The sequence below is a fragment of the Dunckerocampus dactyliophorus genome, chromosome 14 (genome assembly GCF_027744805.1).
Source record: "Dunckerocampus dactyliophorus isolate RoL2022-P2 chromosome 14, RoL_Ddac_1.1, whole genome shotgun sequence".
Classification (NCBI taxonomy): domain Eukaryota; kingdom Metazoa; phylum Chordata; class Actinopteri; order Syngnathiformes; family Syngnathidae; genus Dunckerocampus; species Dunckerocampus dactyliophorus.
This window is the reverse complement of record NC_072832.1, coordinates 16,410,626-16,429,569: the sequence shown is the minus strand read 5'-3', so window position 1 is coordinate 16,429,569 and position 18,944 is coordinate 16,410,626. Positions and strand designations below refer to the sequence as shown.

General features: G+C 40.8%; 2 protein-coding genes across 6 annotated transcripts in view; both read right to left on the bottom strand.

Moving 5' to 3' along the window:
- LOC129193784 (sorbin and SH3 domain-containing protein 1) overlaps window positions 1-2,226 on the bottom strand; it is a 64,579-nt gene extending 62,353 nt beyond the window's left edge. Inside the window, exon 1 of one of the 2 annotated variants that reach the window (XM_054798422.1) lies at window positions 2,108-2,226. The gene's annotated coding sequence lies outside the window, so the exon portion shown is untranslated. The remainder of the gene's footprint in view (window positions 1-2,107) is intronic. The other variant, XM_054798424.1, reaches the window with a different exon arrangement.
- Window positions 2,227-2,344: 118 nt separating this feature from the next.
- pik3ap1 (phosphoinositide-3-kinase adaptor protein 1) lies at window positions 2,345-18,740 on the bottom strand. 4 transcript variants are annotated; one of them, XM_054798758.1, is made up of 18 exons: window positions 18,607-18,740; window positions 18,396-18,525; window positions 15,918-16,343; window positions 12,430-12,671; window positions 12,201-12,345; window positions 11,072-11,214; window positions 10,845-10,977; window positions 9,429-9,625; window positions 9,214-9,352; window positions 9,034-9,096; window positions 8,696-8,944; window positions 8,579-8,632; window positions 7,455-7,648; window positions 7,309-7,372; window positions 7,054-7,224; window positions 4,986-5,056; window positions 4,576-4,673; window positions 2,345-3,174 (listed from the first exon to the last, which is right to left on the bottom strand). In XM_054798758.1, the coding sequence occupies exons 2-18, from the start codon at window positions 18,424-18,426 to the stop codon at window positions 3,060-3,062; spliced, it is 2,535 nt and encodes an 844-aa protein (XP_054654733.1). In that variant the 5' UTR covers window positions 18,427-18,525; window positions 18,607-18,740; the 3' UTR covers window positions 2,345-3,059. The 4 variants fall into 4 exon arrangements, with proteins under 4 accessions (XP_054654733.1, XP_054654735.1, XP_054654732.1 ...); XM_054798760.1 differs by having other exon boundaries at window positions 12,430-12,500; window positions 12,594-12,671; window positions 18,396-18,722; XM_054798757.1 differs by having other exon boundaries at window positions 18,396-18,721.
- Window positions 18,741-18,944: the final 204 nt, after the last annotated feature.

Here is an 18,944-nt window from a genome sequence, read left to right as displayed (position 1 = left end):
TGGCTGATAAGGTTTGATGTGTTGAAGCTTGACGTTTTTTTTTTAACTCATCGCGGAATGTTTGCAGAGCATTTGGAGCATTTGGTGAAATGTCTTCCCCTGAAACAGTGGGAAGCCTCACACCATTGACACCATGTTTGTTTACAAGTGAGCTCTAGGGCAGTTACGCCAGGCCATTTGCGGCACGTGAGAGAAAAGCAGTGCTTGATTTGCTCACCCTACAGCACAGTATGGGCGATCTTGCCCATTTGGAGCAATTAAAAAAAAAGGTTTATCTGAGCCATTTTTAATTATATCGGATGTATGACGTCATAATCCCTCATATTGTTCCGATAACTATCGGACAGATTGTTTATTGGTCTGATAATTACCATGCAACCCTATTATGAACTATAAAACATTGAATATCAGGAATATGTGAATGTCTCTCCTTTCTAGATGACCAATAGGAAGCCTGCTTAAGCCTGACATTCTCAGGCTTAAGCTGCTCTGTACACAGATCCCCACGCACTCTGCTTTCGATCAAAGCCTCGTCTTCCTGGAACTGCTAGAATTGCCGAAATTACCCATATATCACTACAAAAGACAGAGCCTCTCGCTTCAGAAACCACTGGAATAATTTCAATAGTTCAAGATTTACGGTAATTTAAAAATAGCACCGTAAATCCCTGTTAAATGTTTTTTTAAAAAATGGAAAAATCCAACGGGCATGCGGGCCGTAGTTTGACCATGTCTGCCCTAAATGGACAAACTTGTAAACGTGTACGCACACATACACACTACTGATCCCAAAGACATGTCAGAGAGAGGTGCTGTCATTGTCTTTCTCATTTTGGCAGTGCATCGGAAGCAAACAAGCACCTCTGCCCAATGTTTTGGTCCTTGAGCAGAAGTGGGATATTTAAAAAAATAAAAGCTTGGCTTCCATCTGTCCCCAGACGCATTTGATTATTTATTTCTTTGAGTTTAATATTTTATCAAGCTTGTTCAGCGTCACGTTACACACACCTCTTGGACTGAATGAGAAAATCCAGTCCTCGTAGAGCACATTGAATGAGAGTGGGGAAACTGTGACTGAGGGAATTTCTCATTTGTAGTAATGAAAACACACTCCACGTGGAGGTGGACACATGTCGCACATTTACACACTGATGTAATGATAGCTTATCGACCCAGTAGCGACTCAAATCTATACAGCACTCGCCACTTCATGAGTACTAAGGTAGTACTTTCTCCTGTGTTGCAGTTTTTAAATACAAATGTGCCGTGAGACAGTTGCTCATGTCACATGCTCTCTTCTGTTTGTCCCGGGAGAGTATGAAGTTAAACATTCGTGCTGCCTGTGTCAATAAGAGCAGGGAGTACTCACATTATACTACTGTGCGCTTGCATAACACCGCTACTCAGGTGATACTTGCATAGAAAGATCACAGAAAAGGTCAAATAATATTGACCTCACATGACATGACATGCAAGTACAGGATAATGCAGGCGGATGTGTAGTAGGATATGCATATATTTAGACAGATAGGTACATTTTTCATGGACTAATCCAGAATAATCAGCAAATAAGTCAATATTCAGATAACACAGATTCCATAAACCATATGGTGCATCAGAGAATGCTCCGGAATTGTGTGCAAGACATGCTTCTTATTCACACTCTCCAACCACTATTATGTCATCTAATGTGATTATTAAATGGCTCAGAGAGCATCAGTGATCATACATATCAAATGCAGACAAATAGCACTCAGCGGACAAGGTGCACGCATACCTGCAATCTGTTTTGTATGCAACTGATGGCAATTAAGTCATATGGACCCAGTGCTGGGCATGCGGCACTTATGTTCCACTGAGTGCATATATCTCTGCTGCAGTAACTGTCCCGACGGCAGCAGCCTGCTGTGGGATGCAAAATAAAACCCTAGTGGATCACACAAAAAAACGCTTTGGTTGGCTGAAATCTGCTGATTTGGCATTTAATGATTGTGGCGCTGCTGCAGAACCAGCAGCAGTACAAAAAAGTCAGCTGCGCCACTGATAATATTAATATTGCAAGATTAAAAACAGAAAAACAGTCAGAAATGATGAAACATGTGCTTACCTGTGCTTGCTGGTAATCCAGTGTTGTGATGGCTCGTGCAGTCTTCTTCTCACAGTGCTGGGATGGCTTCTGTCTACCAGCGTCCTGTCAGCGCGTCACACACGTGTACACGCACACGCACACACGAGCACAAACACGCACGCAAAAAAGGGACTCCTTTCCGTCAAGTCGCCGCGTTGACCTGTCAGCAACACAACCGGCTTTCAGAGTAAAAGCCTGCATATATTTATTTCAACAATATCAGTGAGGAAAAAAACGTAATAAAATACAACCTATTTAACAAATACATTGATGTATATATAACAAAATGTATACTGCATGTATGTGTACTGTAGTACACATACTGTTTGTAAAAACTTTAAATGTGAAATTTCCTATCAGAAGACCGAAGTGGCTACACTTCCTCCTTTGTGTGTTGCATAGAAACTATAGAAAATAAAGCTGTGTTGGTGTAAATGATCGACAGCGGGTCATGTGATGCGGATTAAATTGTTGAACAGTTAATTACAACATGTCAACATGAAACATTGATTGCCACACTTTGTCTGGGTTTCAACGTCATGTACAAAAAGTGACTATGGAGCGCCATCATCTGGTCAAAGTTGTTTTTCACACTATAAAAACGCTCGGGGAGCCTTCTATGTTTTACTTTTACTTCACTGTTCCTGTGTGTGTGTCATTCAAAAGTTTTATGATCTGATTTAAAGTAAAATAGGGGCTCAAATTGCTCAAAATGACAACAACAATTGTGTTAAATAAATATAATAATTCTCTGACAGCCAACATTTCTCACACATCTCACGTTGTACACTTCTTTTGGCAAATGGTGCATTGCTCAGAATGAATTAAAGCCTTTAATTGAAATCACTGTCTTTGTTGATTTCATTTTTTTGTGTTTTCGCTTTTCCCTCCAACTCATGCATCTCTGCGGCACACGTGACCTTGCTGCACATCACCGCAGTCGCCGTGGGACAGGAGGCGCAGAGTTTGTGTATCTTTGAGGAGGTCTTTGAGGAGGTGCTCGAGGGCAGGGGATGTAGCGCTCATGCAACATGTTATCTGGCAACCTGTAAGACACAGCAACACTTTTGCGTTGAATAGATGAATAGATGATACTTCATAGTTTAGTCCAGGGGTGTCCAAGGTTTTTCCACTGAGGGACGCATATGGAAAAGTCTGAAGATGCGGTGGCCATTTTGAGAGTTTTTATTTTGTAAAAAGGCTTTAAAAAGGATGTTTTTCTTATGGATTTAAAGACAAAACCTTGTGCTAGCGTTTTGTTCTGTGACAAAGTGTCATGTGCTGTGGTGCTGCTTTGCTGCCCTCTGTTTGTCATGTGTTGCAGTACACTGCTGATTGGTCTGGGAGGAACTCGCCACACACCTGCAAGCAATTCCACCGTGACTACTTATGGTGTAGTCTAATGTGAGTCCGTTGAAGTTGTCAAATGAGGCAGAACAGTAGTTTGTGGTTCGCACAGCAAGAAAGGTTTAGGTTAAGCTGTGGGTTCCAGTCTGACACAGCCTGAGTTTTTGTTGTGCTTGAATGGGTTTCTGAGAGTACTCTGGCTTTCTCCCAATATACACAAATGGACTGCAAATAGTTGTCTGTCTACAGCAGGGGTGTACAAACTTTTTCCATCAAGGGATAATGGAAAATTAAATGATGTGGGGGCCCACTTTGATGCATTTTGTACATTAAAGATGATAAAAACTATCCGATGTAGGTCAATACTGTGTATGCTAAGCTAACTGAACAAAACATAGGCGTCGTAGCTTTGTGATATAGCAACAAATCAATTAATGTAATATCTAATAACATATCTCATAATACACTGTATATCTTATACTAATAATCGTCCCTCACTACATCTTAGTTCGAGCATTTCCCCTAAATTTATAAATGAAGGCTGTTTCATGGTTGACTATGATCTATTATTAGTCAAAAATTATTGAAAGGCAATCCATATGTAGTTTTCTGATCTCTAGACATCAATAATGTCACACTGATGAGACGTTACCTTAACACTGCACAGTCAGCCATGGCCTGCCCGGCATGACAGTGAAAAAAAAAGTTCTCCTCCCATTCCGTGTGGAAGTGGTAAGTTTTTGGCTTCTTACTTTGTCCCTTTTCCCCACTCAGTTTGAAACACTTAAGTTCAGAACAAATAAATTGGAGGCTAACTAGTTAGCTCGGTAGTTAGTGTTGCACAATGTGGCGTAAACAAAGAATTATAGGAGTGTGAATGTGCCTGTAGGGGTGTTATTTTATTTTTAGAGGCTCTAATAATGGAATTCTACTTGCTTATCGCGGTCAGATCTGGAACCAATTAACCGCAATAAATGAGGGATGACTGTATATAACATATAATAAATTCTCCTCATGTATAATGACGTATTTTTCTGGCGTCCAGTGACATATTGCTTCACTCTTTTTACTGTGCATACTTTACTCAAGCGCAGACTCACCGTTGTGGATTGCGTGGAGGAATTCTGGGTGGTATGAGGGGAGGAGCATCAGAAGATCGTGGAGGTCGTGGTAGAGTTGGGAGGTTTTCTAAAGAGTCCTTGGACATAACAAAATTATTTATTATGTAAAAATGCATTTGAAAATGTTGAAACATAATACAGTGCAAGTGTTTTTACGAGAGGACTTCAATTACTGTGTATAAGTTATATATGCAGAGAGTGCATCATTAAGAAAAATGTAAACAACACAAACAAACAACGGTGTCAGGCTCAAGATGGATGAGGTATCTGACGCTGAAGGTCGCATATGTCCATTTAAGTTAGTCCATTACATCTTAACATACTGTATTAGTATACTCAAAGAAATGACAGAGACGGAACAGGATTCTTTCCGGCTGTACCAGGCTCACCTCGAAATCTGGTTCTGTCCCACTGCTGTAGCTTAAGTTGCTGTGAGTGCTGAGTCTGTTGCTCTCAGTGCCTAACGAAAAGGAATAACATGTTTAATTGAACACAAACTAGATCATTAGAGCTTTCTTCACGGCTAATGTCCATGATAAATCTGTGGCACAAGCAAAACTACCCACGGTTGTGCAATGTATCTACAGGCAGAAAGGCACAAGCAAAGCGAGTGTAAATAGAGACGCTTGTGAAGACGTAACGTAATCATGAGAAGTTCTTAATGATTTCTAATAAAGCATGATTTCCTCTCCATGTTCCAAACACACTAACATATATCATGTGTTGCCATAACATTACACACAGTATACACTACGAGTCAAAAGTTTGGACACACTTCCTCATGCTATTGAGGAAGCAAAAGTTGTGTCCTAAACTTTTGTTCGCGAGTGTACATAAGTGAATGATGAAGAACACAAGAAACATGAATCCAAAAAATTGAAGAAATTGTGTGTCACCTGGATGATCAATATCTTACAAGGTTTTACTCAGGCAACCAGTTTCAGACAAATCAATGCAAAATCAAAACAATAATACAGTAGATTGCCAATTTTCATGGGTTTACCTTCCAGGACCACCAGCAAATGGCAAAAATTTGCAAGGCAATCGAGAAGTCCATAAAAATGTCAATTTCGGACAAACACCTTTTTCCCCCTCTCCAAAGTGATCCTGATCTCATTATGTTGAGAGGTGTGTGGCACGAGGAAAAGAACTGCGTGAATATCATTAGAACTGAACCAATGGACTTGATGGTCCGTGCCTGGAGGATGGCTGGTTGTGCGGGTGGTGCTGGGGCATGGGGGGTTGGGAAGGTTGGTTGGTTTCGCCTGAGGAGGTCATGGTGTGCTTCAGCTTCGTCCTGGAGTTTCGCGTGAGGGCCTGATGTCCCTGGCTGTTTGTGTATCATGTATATCAAACACAGGACGTGAACAAATTCCTTCGTGATTGCTGTGATACGGGAAGACGGTGGGATTATGTAAATAAGCTCTGCTTCTTCCTACTCCTTTTCAGACATGTTGAATTGTTGAACTGCAACCAGAAGATGTCACCCAATGTAAACTTTTGTGCATGTTTGAAATAAACCAAACAAAAAAAAAAAACGGTCCCGCAAGCTTGACGTTGACGTTCTCCTCCGTTTCAGACCAACATATGCAATAAGAGCGACTGTTGTAAATATTACATTCGATTCAGCTCCAGAACGCTCGCCCATATTTCTTCAATATGTCTCACAGACGTTAAACACATTGTAGGGTATAAAATGTATAGGTACTCACTACTAATGAATGACAACATTAGATGACTGATGAACAGATGGACTCGGAGTCACGGTGGAGAAGTTATATATACTCCTCAAAAAAATAAAAGGGACACTTCATCAATCACGATGTCAGTCACACTTCTGTGAAATCAAACCTGCCACTTAGGAAGCAACACAGGTTGACAATCAATTTCACCTGCTGTTGTGCAAATGGAATGGACAACAGGTGGGCAGCAAAACACCCCCAATATGTGTTACTGTGTTATTTTAGTGTACCCTTTTTTTTGAGCAATGTATATAAGTGTCACTTTTGCATCGCACAGCAACTGAGGTGCATTCAAGAAAACGTTGCCAGTGAAGCATAAAGGCATAACTTGTAAAGATTGCAGGCTTTTTAAATAGTGATACATGTATGCTGTACATTTGACCAGTATTATCATCTACATATCAATTATTATCGACTTAGGGCGAATGAGTAGTGTTTTCTGGAGAAAATAACGGCCAGTTTTTGGAAGAAAAATATACTTTTTTTGACAAAATATGCAAATTTGTAGGCAGTGAGTGCTGAAGCGTGAATGCGCGGGGATGTACAGTATTTCTGTCCAGCTTAGCATGGTGACGGTGAGACTTAAAGGTTTAGTGGCCAACCTGTGGCAGAGAGAATACATGCAGCATCTTACCTTAATTTGGCAATTAATTATTGTCATTGTATTGTAGTTTGCAATACAGCTTTATACAATATAAAAAGCACAAGGACTCACTGGATGTGCTGGATGTACTTCCCGTCTTCCAGCTGCCTCTTTGGATAAATTGGGTTGAATTTGAAGAGGATGGAGGCACCATTTTGGGTGCACAGTCGTATACACCACACTCATATGTCACAGTGGATCCCCAAAAGGTGTTTCTCTGCAGTGGAGCACTAATCTCATAGTCTGATAGGAGAGACACCACATCAAATCTTGAATCTGTGTGTATTTTGTCATTCTCCTCCCCATAAGAACACAACATATATTTACCAAGCTCCTTTCCTCTCTCAATGTGACGTCTGTTGATGCTCTGTCTTAATCTTTTCAGGTTATCCTGAAGAAAAAAAGAACACATCAACACACCGCACATGCAGTAGATTTCTTCACTGACCACTAATTCTAAGTCATATTTCTACCTGCTGGTAGCGTACTGAGCTGGCCCTGCTCTCATGGTCCAACTGCCAAGCTTTGAAAGCTTGGACAGCTTCATCCACGGTGATCTCCCCCACTTTGACCCTCTCCTGCAGCGTTATGAGCTGCCTCTGTCCAGGTGTCTTCATCCCAGCAAATGGGTCATATACGGTTGTGGGGGGGTCTTCTATAGGCTGAGCTGCAGTTATGTAAAGGCACATGTTCCACTTAGCAAAACATATGCAGCAAATAATGTGTTGGACAACATCATATGAATCAAGAAACACAGTTAGGCCTATTCAGTGGAACTTCTAAAGTCGAATGCACCTGAAGTTGTCCACAGAAATCCGCACACGAGAGATCTAGATATACAAGAGTTGCTGAAATCTTGTGAGACTTCCTCTCAGTGAGCCTCTAACCTTTGCAAAGTATGGCCCACGGGCGACGTCCGGCCCTTTGCCTGTCCCTGAAATCATGTACTTTTCAGTCTGCAATGTACGGGACAATCCACCTTATGGACCGTCGGTTTTACGATACATTTTGCACTGTGTGTGTGCACATGCGTGCCCGTCCAGGCCGGCGAAAAGTCTTCCCCGGGACGTGATGCCCCATTTCCCACACTGTACATATTTTAAGTGAGGGACGGTCTGTCTAAAAGCAGACAAAAAAGCAAGACATTCAGCGACAGGGTATATCAGAGAATATGGACTGTGCACAAAAGCGTCTCAGACCCGGCTGAGCTCCTCAGGTACGTGCCTGCTGGGCTCCCTGCCCCTGACGTTGAGGTGCAGTGCACCTGTTTCTGAACATTTCACCTCTGTTAAGGGACAAAGATGAGTGCATGAGATGAAAGCAGCGTGCCGCCATTGTTCAGTAGAAATGAGAAGAGTCTGCATGCTGTAGCTATTCATTCTGCACTTCAGGTAAGGGACTTTAGTAAAAATAAAATAATCATCACCCTTTATGACGCATAAGAATGTTGTACCTGTATAGTTAATGACAGTTTATGAGAGCCACAGTTTGACACTAAAACTGATTCTATTTGATTCACATTTTCAATGTGAAAATTAATTTTCGAAAACAGATTGTATTCAACCTTAGAAGTTCCGCTACACTTCAGTCTGTTTACCTTCCTGATAGAGTTCCAAGATTTGGCTTTGAGAAGCAGATTTATCTGAAAATACTGTCAAAAATACAGTTAGTGGTCTAATCTAGGTGTAAAATATATATAATGTAAATATTGTACCTCTTGAAATAAAGGTTTCAGGCTTTTCGGGCTCAGGCTCAATTTCAGGTCTGGGAATCGGCGCTGGAGGACGGCACAGGACTGCTGCATTGATGCAACTATTTTCATCCACAGTATCATAGATATCTTCAGTTTTGTACGGGTCAAACTCTATGTCAGTTTCATTCAGGTCATTCCGTTCATTGTTTTCCATTTGCTCATGTTTACGTTTCTCCTCTTCATCCTGCAGTACCCTGTTTTGAGGTTTTGCTGAAAGATTAAAACAACACATTCATATGTTATATGTAATTTATTTTACAACACTGCCACTAAAGAATGTTGTTTTTAAGGTTGTTCACCTTGGAAAAATGTCCTCAGCATAGCTTCCTCTGGGTTTTCTACTACTGCACTCATGACTTCATCTACAGGCACAGCAGCAATATTAGCTACCAGCTTTGCAACCACCCTCCAACATGCGCTAATTTAATTTATATGGATGAAATGTACTAAAAGATATATACATATAGGAAAACAATTACATAGGTCATCTGCACACTCAGGGTTTATGCCCAGCATTGACACATACATGTCATTAGGACAACCTGAGGACTTTGTAGTGGCCATCTCTTCATAGTCCTCTGTGCTCTCTTCAGTGTGAGACTTGAGCATCTCTGCTGTCTGCTCCATTTGTAAAGAAACAAGACACGGTCACAGGTACATGGTCATCAAAAACACCCATAATAGTCGCACTTACAACAAATTCATCGATAAACTGTCTGAGCTCTGAGAAGCCACTCTTTTCTGCCAGCGTGTTTGGGTAATCTCCATTCTTGTTCATCACACTGTAAGCCTGCAGAGCTCCGGGAATCTGAAGAAGGAATCTCGTCAGCTTCTTCAGGCCGTACTTTGCAGCAAAGTGGAGCAGCGTGGGAAGTTCCTCATCACGCTTATCTAAGGGATGCAGTGTCAATTAAACCAATTTGCGATAGACAGGAGATATTTAAAATGCATCTCGAACTAGTTTAGATCTCCACAGGATAAAGTTGTAGCAAAGGCCACGAGTCAAAGGTCACAATTATGTTTTTCTTCAACCCTGCACCCATGTTTACACAGGAAATGCCCATGATATTTAATGTCTACAGGGCTCTAATGTAAAAAAAAAAAACGTATTCAGGAAGTCATAAACAGGTTTTCTATTCTCGAACTACGAAAATATTCAATTTATTAACACTGAATGCTACATCGCGGAAAATTATTTAACACTGTCGGATCTGGAAACTATTAACTTCTATAAACGAGGGACTGTATTCACTTATTTATTAAAAAAATAGTTATTATATTATATTATAATATATATATATTATGTTATAATATATATATTATAATAAAGATAGTAATGCACATGGTGATCATAGCTGTGCTAAAACTACGCATTTATGATTACATCAAGTATTAAGTATTTTGCACAGTACTGTTCGGTGGCGGTTTTAGATATGGGCGACATGGGCAGGACAGGCATGAACCCAGGGCAGCATTCTCTGGGGGCATCACAAGAATGAAGGGAAAAAAAGACATATTTATTTGTGCTGTCTTATTTGCTCACGAGGTCGGTATATATGTGTCTGATGGTGGGAGGCTGGCGTAACCACCTCCCATACTACTCACATGAAGTGGATAAACCCAAACCAAGGAGAGACAATGAGTGATTATCATCACAAGCGACATCCTTGGCAATGTGAACAAGGAAGTGAGGATGTGAGTGTGTGATGCAGCGACACATTTGATTGGTTGGACTGGTGATGAGGAATTTTCAAAAATTAGCACAATCACAACATCACAACAAATAAATTACGCTGTGGGTCAACGAGGGCCGTGTGGGATGATGGGAAATGTCCAGTGAAACGAATAATTAATGTGTCAATAGTGTGTGTGTGTGTGTGGTGGTGGTGGTGGTGGGTCTCACACAGGTCACCACTGAATCTAGAACCGCCACTAGTATTGTACATAGTGCAAGAACCCGATAGATTTTTAATTAGTATGAATTTGGAAAGGCTGGGTCAGGTTCTACTTTCTAATGAACACTGTTTCATTCAGTCAATGCGCAATAGCAGCAGATCTTCCTTTATTCAGGGGTAACTGACTCAACTATATGAGCAACAATTGGACTCACATGCCGCCATATTGTGCTCCTCAATCTGTCTGATTCCAAACATTTCAAGACCAGGTGCAGGCATGTTGGACTTTAATGAGCCGGTTAGAATATTGTCCAAAGACTCCATGGAATTGGACGTCACGTTGAAAGCCTGGAAGCAAAAACAAAAGAAAAACAGGCTAAACTTTAAAGTAAACAGAGCAGCACTTTCACGGAGAGCAGCAGATTCACGGAATAAGACTCACCTGACAGAGGAAATTCAAGGGATCGGCAGCATTTTCCAGACACCGACTGACTTGTCCCATGTTGGTGTAGTATGTGATGGAGTTTAAGCTGATGCATGATTGGTTAGTGCACAAAGTGAGTGACACCACGCCTGCGGGCATTTCTAGGAGGGAAACACAACACAGGGTTCCTACGGATATTTCAACATTTCACACTTTTTCCAGACTTTCTCCAGACACGTCAATCATTACAGCTCCAACAAATAATTGATAAATCAATAAGTATTCTATTATCCAATCAATTGACAACTATTTTGGCATTTGATTAATGTTTTTTATTTATTTAAAAAAGTAACTATCCTCTGATTCCTGCCTTTCAAATGTGACTATTTTTCATTTCCTTAGTCATCCATGAAAGCAGACCTATTATATTTGTGTTTTAGGCGAAACAAGCTAGTCGCACAGCTTTCAGCTTTGACTCTGGAAAACAGTGATCGACATTTTTGCCTCTTTTCTGATATGTCGTGGACCAAACCACTAACTTTTTGTGTTCATATTGATTTAGCCCATTGAGGGCCTAACCTATTCCTCGATTAATCGAAACAACAAGCTTCACATTAATGGACTAAGAAAATAATCGTTATTCCAGTCCTCTGAATATGTATGCCATTATTTCACCATATATTTCACAGGAGATTATAGCTACGTCATGTAGCTCATACAAAGGCTTGGAGGCGGATATGAGTAAAGGGCTGGCCATTCAACTTCTCAATCTTCCCAAATGTTTTCCGAGATGCGTTGCTCTCACACGAACATCTTAGCTGCCCTAGCAAACCTTAGAAAAAAGATCCATCCATTTCTTTTTTAGGTAGTCATAAATTTATCTTTTAGAAAACAGAATGGTGGTAACAATCTTAGAAACATGAATATTTTTCCATTCTTGAGTTGCCATTTTCCATACTTTTTCCAGACCTGAAAATGCATAAAATAAAATTCCATACTTGCATAGGAACCCTGACAAAATGAACCCGTACCAAAACTTGTATTATAGTATATTCATAAGTGGATATGGTATTTGTTCATGAGTGTTAATACTTGTCATAAAAACAGGCTGCCCGATGTTAAGTTCCGCATGACTGAAGGTACGTACCAGGTGCATGAACACGTATTGTGTACTCATTCACAACAATGCCCGGAACTCTTTTTGCTGCATTATTTTCAGCGGTAAACTCCACTTCTGGTGCTGTGAGATCATCCATTTTGTGAGTCAAGATGATAAAAACGCTTTCCTCCACCTTAACATCAAAACAGAGGATCAGTAAGACAACAGAAGACAGCGCATTTCCTTTAGTCTCATGATGTAATGGCCACACGCTTACCCCACACAGGACTTGGCTTGGTTGGACAGTGAGGCAGGCCGTGTGTGAGTGTGGACTCATTTCCTCAGTTGCTGAAACACCCAAGGTCACATGTTCGTCACCCTTCAAGTTGGGTTCCTGACAGTCTGTTGGCATCTCTTCCTGTGTGTTCTCTGTGGGTGTACCTTCATTTGAGGTTGTTGGTGTGGTTTGTTGTTGATCTAAGGCTCCACATTTGTTCACATTTTCAACATGGAGCCTACCTTTGAGGAAGCATGCCAATAAACAAAAAGAGGTCATTCACAACAAGAGGGGAAGCCGAAAGACAACAACATATTATAATATTAAACACTTCCTGGCCAAAAAACAAATAAAATCACACGCTGATATTTCGTTGGATCACCTTTAGTGTTGATTGCGACATGTATTCAGTGTGGTATCATTGCCACACGTTTATTTTTGCCCAGTTGCATTTATTTTTTAATAATGTGTTAGACACTTCTTAACCCGATTTTTTCTTGCTAAATGGTCTTTCACTTGTACAGCGCTTTTCCACCTCCAAGGCACTCAAAGCCCACTCAGTTAAGACTCTTAAGAACGGTTTCTTCTGCGTGTGGTCAAATTGCGTGTATATAGCACTAAAATAACCACCACTTACATAAGAACGCAGGTAATGGGACACAGCTATTGTAAGTGAACTAAAATACAAAAATAAGGCATTCAGAAGACGCATTCAAAAACGTTGTGATGATATGTAGTATTCTACACTGGCCACTAGGTGTCAGTAATGTTACTCTAATGTTCGGTGAGACACACAAGCACCAAACTTGATCCCCGGAACAACAGACTTTTATTGTAGGTTTGAATTATCTCACAACAGGCACCATAATCCCTAACACGGGCTGTAACCCATGCCAAGCTAAATTTCAACTTTGAACACCTGACATCACTTCCTGTCCGCTCCCCCATTCAGCTTCCCTAGCTCGGTGACGAGAGCAGTATTTCATGTATAGAGGGCTTTAATTGTGTTAAAAACCACATTTAGAAGATTGCAAACAGGTTTTCGATTCTCTAACTACAAAAATATTTGATTTCTAAAGAAGAAATCCCATTTCACGGAAATTCATTCATAATTCATTCATCCGGTCGGGTCTGGAACCAATTAGCAGCATTAAACAAGGGATTTCTGTACATTGAAAAGCTCGGACACGCATTCTCAGATACAGAACAGATATTCATGTTAAGATCACAATACAAAAAAAAAAATAGCGCAAATGGGCTTCCATACAGACCTAATAGGATACAATGCAAAGGTTGTGTCATGTTGTCATATTATCATATTGTATCACGTATATATGAAGATAATTGTTTTGAATAGTTCTTATTGTGAGCATAGTTTGCAGTGGTGCAGGACTGCTCTGAGGGGATATTCTGCAAAAGTGGCTCAACCAACCCAGGCTTGGTGCTCAAGACGCAGCTCAACAGAACCTAAAATCCTCAATCAGACTTAATCGGTCCCACGACGGTGGTTATCAACTTACTTTGTCAAGTCTGCTTTTCGGCTTTGTGCACGTTCACATAAAAAGGGGCGTTTGACTGTCAGATTTCTCTACGTCCGCTGAAAAGTGAAGCGATCCCAGCCAGTGTATTTTACACAAGATGGCGCTTTATGAGGAGTTCTGAAAAGACGCAGAGAAGGACGACCTCTGGCATGTGTGTGAATGTGCAAGTTAACTATACCCTGCTGGTCTTTTCATTTATCAACACTAAACATGACACACTTCTCCATTTAAAAATATGAAAAAATATGTCTCCTCGCTTTCAAATGCTGTATATCGTTGTGACCACTAGATGGCAGTGTTGATGTGTTTTGTTTTTTTATTTTACAATTTTTAACTTGTTATGATAAACAAGTGTTTTCTTCAAGTTGATTGATGCCTCAGAGTGTTTTTCCTACAGCAAATTTTGTAATATAAAGATGAACAGGCTGAGTACTAATGCAAGGACTGCTGTGACATATACGTCTGCTAACATTGGCCTAATTATTATTTCATATTGCATTTTATTTCTAGTGCTCGCCTCAAAAAGTGAGCATATCTAGCGTATTCCCTCGGCTGAAAATCTATCTTGATTATAGATGGATAATATCATCAGGGAACGTCCTTTTTTTTCAATTTTTTTTTCTCCATGTCCCCTCGGAAACTTTGTAAGCTCAGGAATAAATGGTGACGCCGACTCCGAATTAGTTAAACAGTGAAACAGTGGCACTTTCATAGCCGATTTTAAGCTGAAAGCCTGGACATAACCTGGCTCCGACCAGGTTATGAATTTAGCCTAAGTTACCACAGTGATACAGTTGCTTTAAAGGAGAGCTACTTTTGTGCAACAGGCAAATCTGGCTTTCCACTCAACACGGCTCGCAAACCCACTAAACTCGCTTTGCAGAATAACCCCTGAATCCTACAAAAAATCCTTACTTATGTACATTAACTATTATCTATCTAATTATCTTTATTGCCATATTGAATTGAATGAATTATTTGAGAATGATATAAACCACTTTGATTACCTGTAAACCTGGAAACTGTAGTATTAAATATGAATCATTAGTATTTATTATAGTAGTTTAAAAGTTTACCGGTTAGATTTTATACATATGTTATGTTTTATAGTATTAGATAGATCATGTCGACATATAACTTGCATGCTGAAAATGTGCGTGCACCCCGATATACACGTACAATGTACATAAATACTCACATTTATAAAGACAGTAAATATATATTTTCTCTATTTATAATAGGAGGTAGCTCTTTCGGACTTGGTCATTTTAAAAGTAGCTCGCAGGCTGAAAAATTGTGAGCACCCCTGTATTAGATGCAGCCCTATTTCATTGCAAATTACAACCATAATAGTTAACAATAATATTGTTCAACTAGAAATGTGAATGCTGGCAAAGCTGGTACCGAACTGCATGCCGCGCACGCTGTCGAATCCCGCGTACAAACCCTGACGAGCTGATGCTTGACTAAACTGCTGTAGCTAGCATGCTAACCGTTAGCAGGACAGCGCCATCTATGTAAGTGCATATCTGTGAAAATAGGTACAATGCTAACAGTTATCATGCTAGTGATGCTAAGACGCCTACTATTAGCATGCTAGCACCTAGCGGAATTAGCCGAACACACAACAAATGGCAGAGGGGATCACTACACAAGCACCTGGACAAAAGGCTAACATGCTAAGTGTTGATCCTCAAGTTAGACAGAAAGTGAAACTAATACATTATGTAGATCCACTACACACACACAGTGAAATATTTCACAAATTAATTCTAATTTCATGATCATTTAGATAATTATAGTTTACAGTTTATAAAATGATGGTATCTCATGAAATCTGGCTGTTGTGAAAATGCTGAATATGAAGTCCAGACATTAATTTAAATTGAGAGGATATTCAAATTAATTGAGAGGCACCTGCAAACAAACTTTACAACTTAGACTTACTGTTCGTGATGGTCTCCAGAATGGTGGCGACGTACACAGTAGGCTCATCCTCAGCGTAGAGTTTCCTCCAAGTGGGCCAGCCTTCAAAGCCAGCCATTAGTACATCATCTTCGGACACGCCACACAGCAGCACCACCACTCTGTTAGATGGCTGGAGAAGCCTCTGAAGGGCTCCCTGCAGCTCAGGATCACATATGATGTCAATGAATGCTCCGGTGAGGAGCAGCACGATGCACTTGCAGCTGTGGAAATTTTCAAAGTTGCATCCGTGGAGCTTATCGGCCGGCCCAACGGTATACAGCAAGATGGAGCTTTTCTGGAATTTCTTGGACAACTTCAAGATGTGCTGCAAATATGCTGCCCATTCATGTGCATCGGCAGTGTGCAGAATTAGGAGCTCTTGAGTTGACAGGGATGCAGGATTGGCTGTAAAAAATAATAATGTCATTTATATGAACAGGTACGCTTATAGATACTGTATTATGCTTTGAATTCACTGTCAGCCGGTTCTGAGTTTGAATCTTAGCTCTCCCCGTGCTTGCATGGCTCCAAAAACATGCATGCGAGGCCAATTAGAGACAGTAAATTTCCCGTAGGTTTGTGAGTGTGACTGGTTGTTTGTCTGTATGTGCCCTGGGATTAACTGGTGACCACTCCAGGGTTACCCCACCTTTCACACAAAGTCGGCTGGAATAGGCTCCAGCTCATTTGTGACCCTGGAGAAAATAAACTGTATAGTATAAACAAAAAAAAATGAATAAATGAGCTCTGATTATTATGAAAGGTACTTTATGCCAGCGGTTCCCAACCTTTTTTGACCCACGGACCGGCTTGTGCTCCCACAAATCTCTCTCGTATAGCGATCTAATTTATGTTATTTATGATGTATTGTGGAAAACTAAGACATGAATAACATCAAATTAAAAGCACAAAATGAATGGCGACCCACCATCCACCAGTTCAAGTTCCAGCCAAGTTCTTCCAGAGAGATTATTACATCACTGTTTGACGTGTGTGATAAAAGGCAGTGCGCTAGCATGAATTAACTTGAGACAAATGTGCACATTAGCACTCAATAAGTCATCAAAACTTACCTTTGTGCATTCCCACATAGTATCAGCATTTGACACCAAATATGAGGTGAAAGAAAAATGGTAAAAATACAGTAGTAGTCTATCTGTGCGGCATGAGATAAAGTTAGCACACCCATAATGGACATCCGTCAAGTGAGACGGATGTAACAGAGAGAATCCGGCCACTTTTCAAAATAAAACATAAATAAATGAAACAATGGAAATTATTTTTTCTTTCCGTGCGGCCCGGTACCAAATGACCCACGGCCTGGGGGTTGGGGACCACTGCTTTATGAAGTATTAGCGTACCATAGGTCATTCATTCATTCATCTTCTATGCCGCTTGTTTTCACTATAGGTTCATGGGGGCATGCTGGAGTCTATCCCAGCTGACTTCGGGCCAGAGGCGGGGTACGCCCTGGACCGGTCGCCAGCCAATCGCAGGGCACATATAGACAAACAACCATTCACATTTATATCTATGGACAATTTAGAGCCTCCAATTTATCTTTTTGGAATGTGGGAGGAAGCCGGAGTACCTGGAGAAAACCCACGCACGGGGAGAACATGCAAACTCCACACACAGATGTCCAGTGGAGTTTTGAACCCTGATCTTCCATATATCCTGACTGTGTGGCCCCCATAGGTACATTATAATAATAAAATGCATTTTGTGCACTAAAGGGACATACAGTGACAGTTCATAAGACTGGAAATGTTACTATTGTCTTAAACCTCGCTGACCTAGCCAAACCATGTACAATTAATCCCAATCCTGGTAATCAGCACAAACATTATGCTAATGATGTGAAACAGAGGGAATATTATGTGTGCGTTTCTGTGTAGAAGCAGCTATGTTTATCATGGTAATGCTCTACAACATACCAGCTGTCTGGCTGTGGAATGTCAAGGTGAGTGTGGTTTGAGTATGAATGTCCAAACTGTTAGCTATTTCAGTGCAGAGAGTCCACAAGGAGTTGTACAAACATTACAGTGTCAACACCAGTCAGGGTAATTTTGTTTGACTCATTAAAGTGTTTAATCACATCAAGTTCACCTCTGTGCTCGCAAACTGGGAAAGAAACCCGACACTAGTAATCACCTTCATCACAGTTCCCACTGATGGCAGTGCTGAGTGACTTGACACGTATTTGTTAATAGGCCGATACCACGTGCCATTAACAGTTGGGCTGGTTGGAAATGCTTAAATAACTGACATCCAAATTTGACCACAAAGGAGGGCTCAAAGTCCTTCTTCCTCTTTTGCTGCGCCCATTTAGACTGATTAGCAGTGATGATCATGAATTTTTGGAATAATTCTCACTGCAACAAATATGACACTCGACACAATAAGATATAATAAATATATGAGCGATATATGGATGGAAGGGGAGCTATAATTTACCTGATTCCCGACAGGAGATGTGTTCTTCCATGGTTGAGAGGTCTTGAAGATGTGTAAAATCAGCCCACAAGGAGCATAATTTGCAGAATCGCGCCCTTTCTTTACCCTCCAAACGTGAAGCTGCTTCGCTCTTCAAATGACACCAAGTTAGCTTTCACCCGCTGCCGTCGTATCAATAGCAACATTCAGTTTCCTGATTTCAACCACTCACCCCCACTTCCTGAAACAGTTGAAGAAGTGAGAAAGCACACCACAGTCACGTCTAAATGTGCAACATGTCGGTAATTACGCTCGGCCTTGCCGTAAGTCACCTCTGGACAGCTGATTATTCAGAATAAGTGCACCAAAAGGAGTGGCCGAGAGACACACAAGGAACACACATACACAGTATCCAAAAGTGAACAAGGGGTTTCATGACGTGACACCACTGTGATGCTATGTGGACGCTTACCTGCTGATTGGCTGTGAACGTGAATGGTTGCCTTTTTCAATACAGGTATGTGACCTGTCATTGCTTGGCAACCAGTCCAGTGTGTATTTCGACTTTCG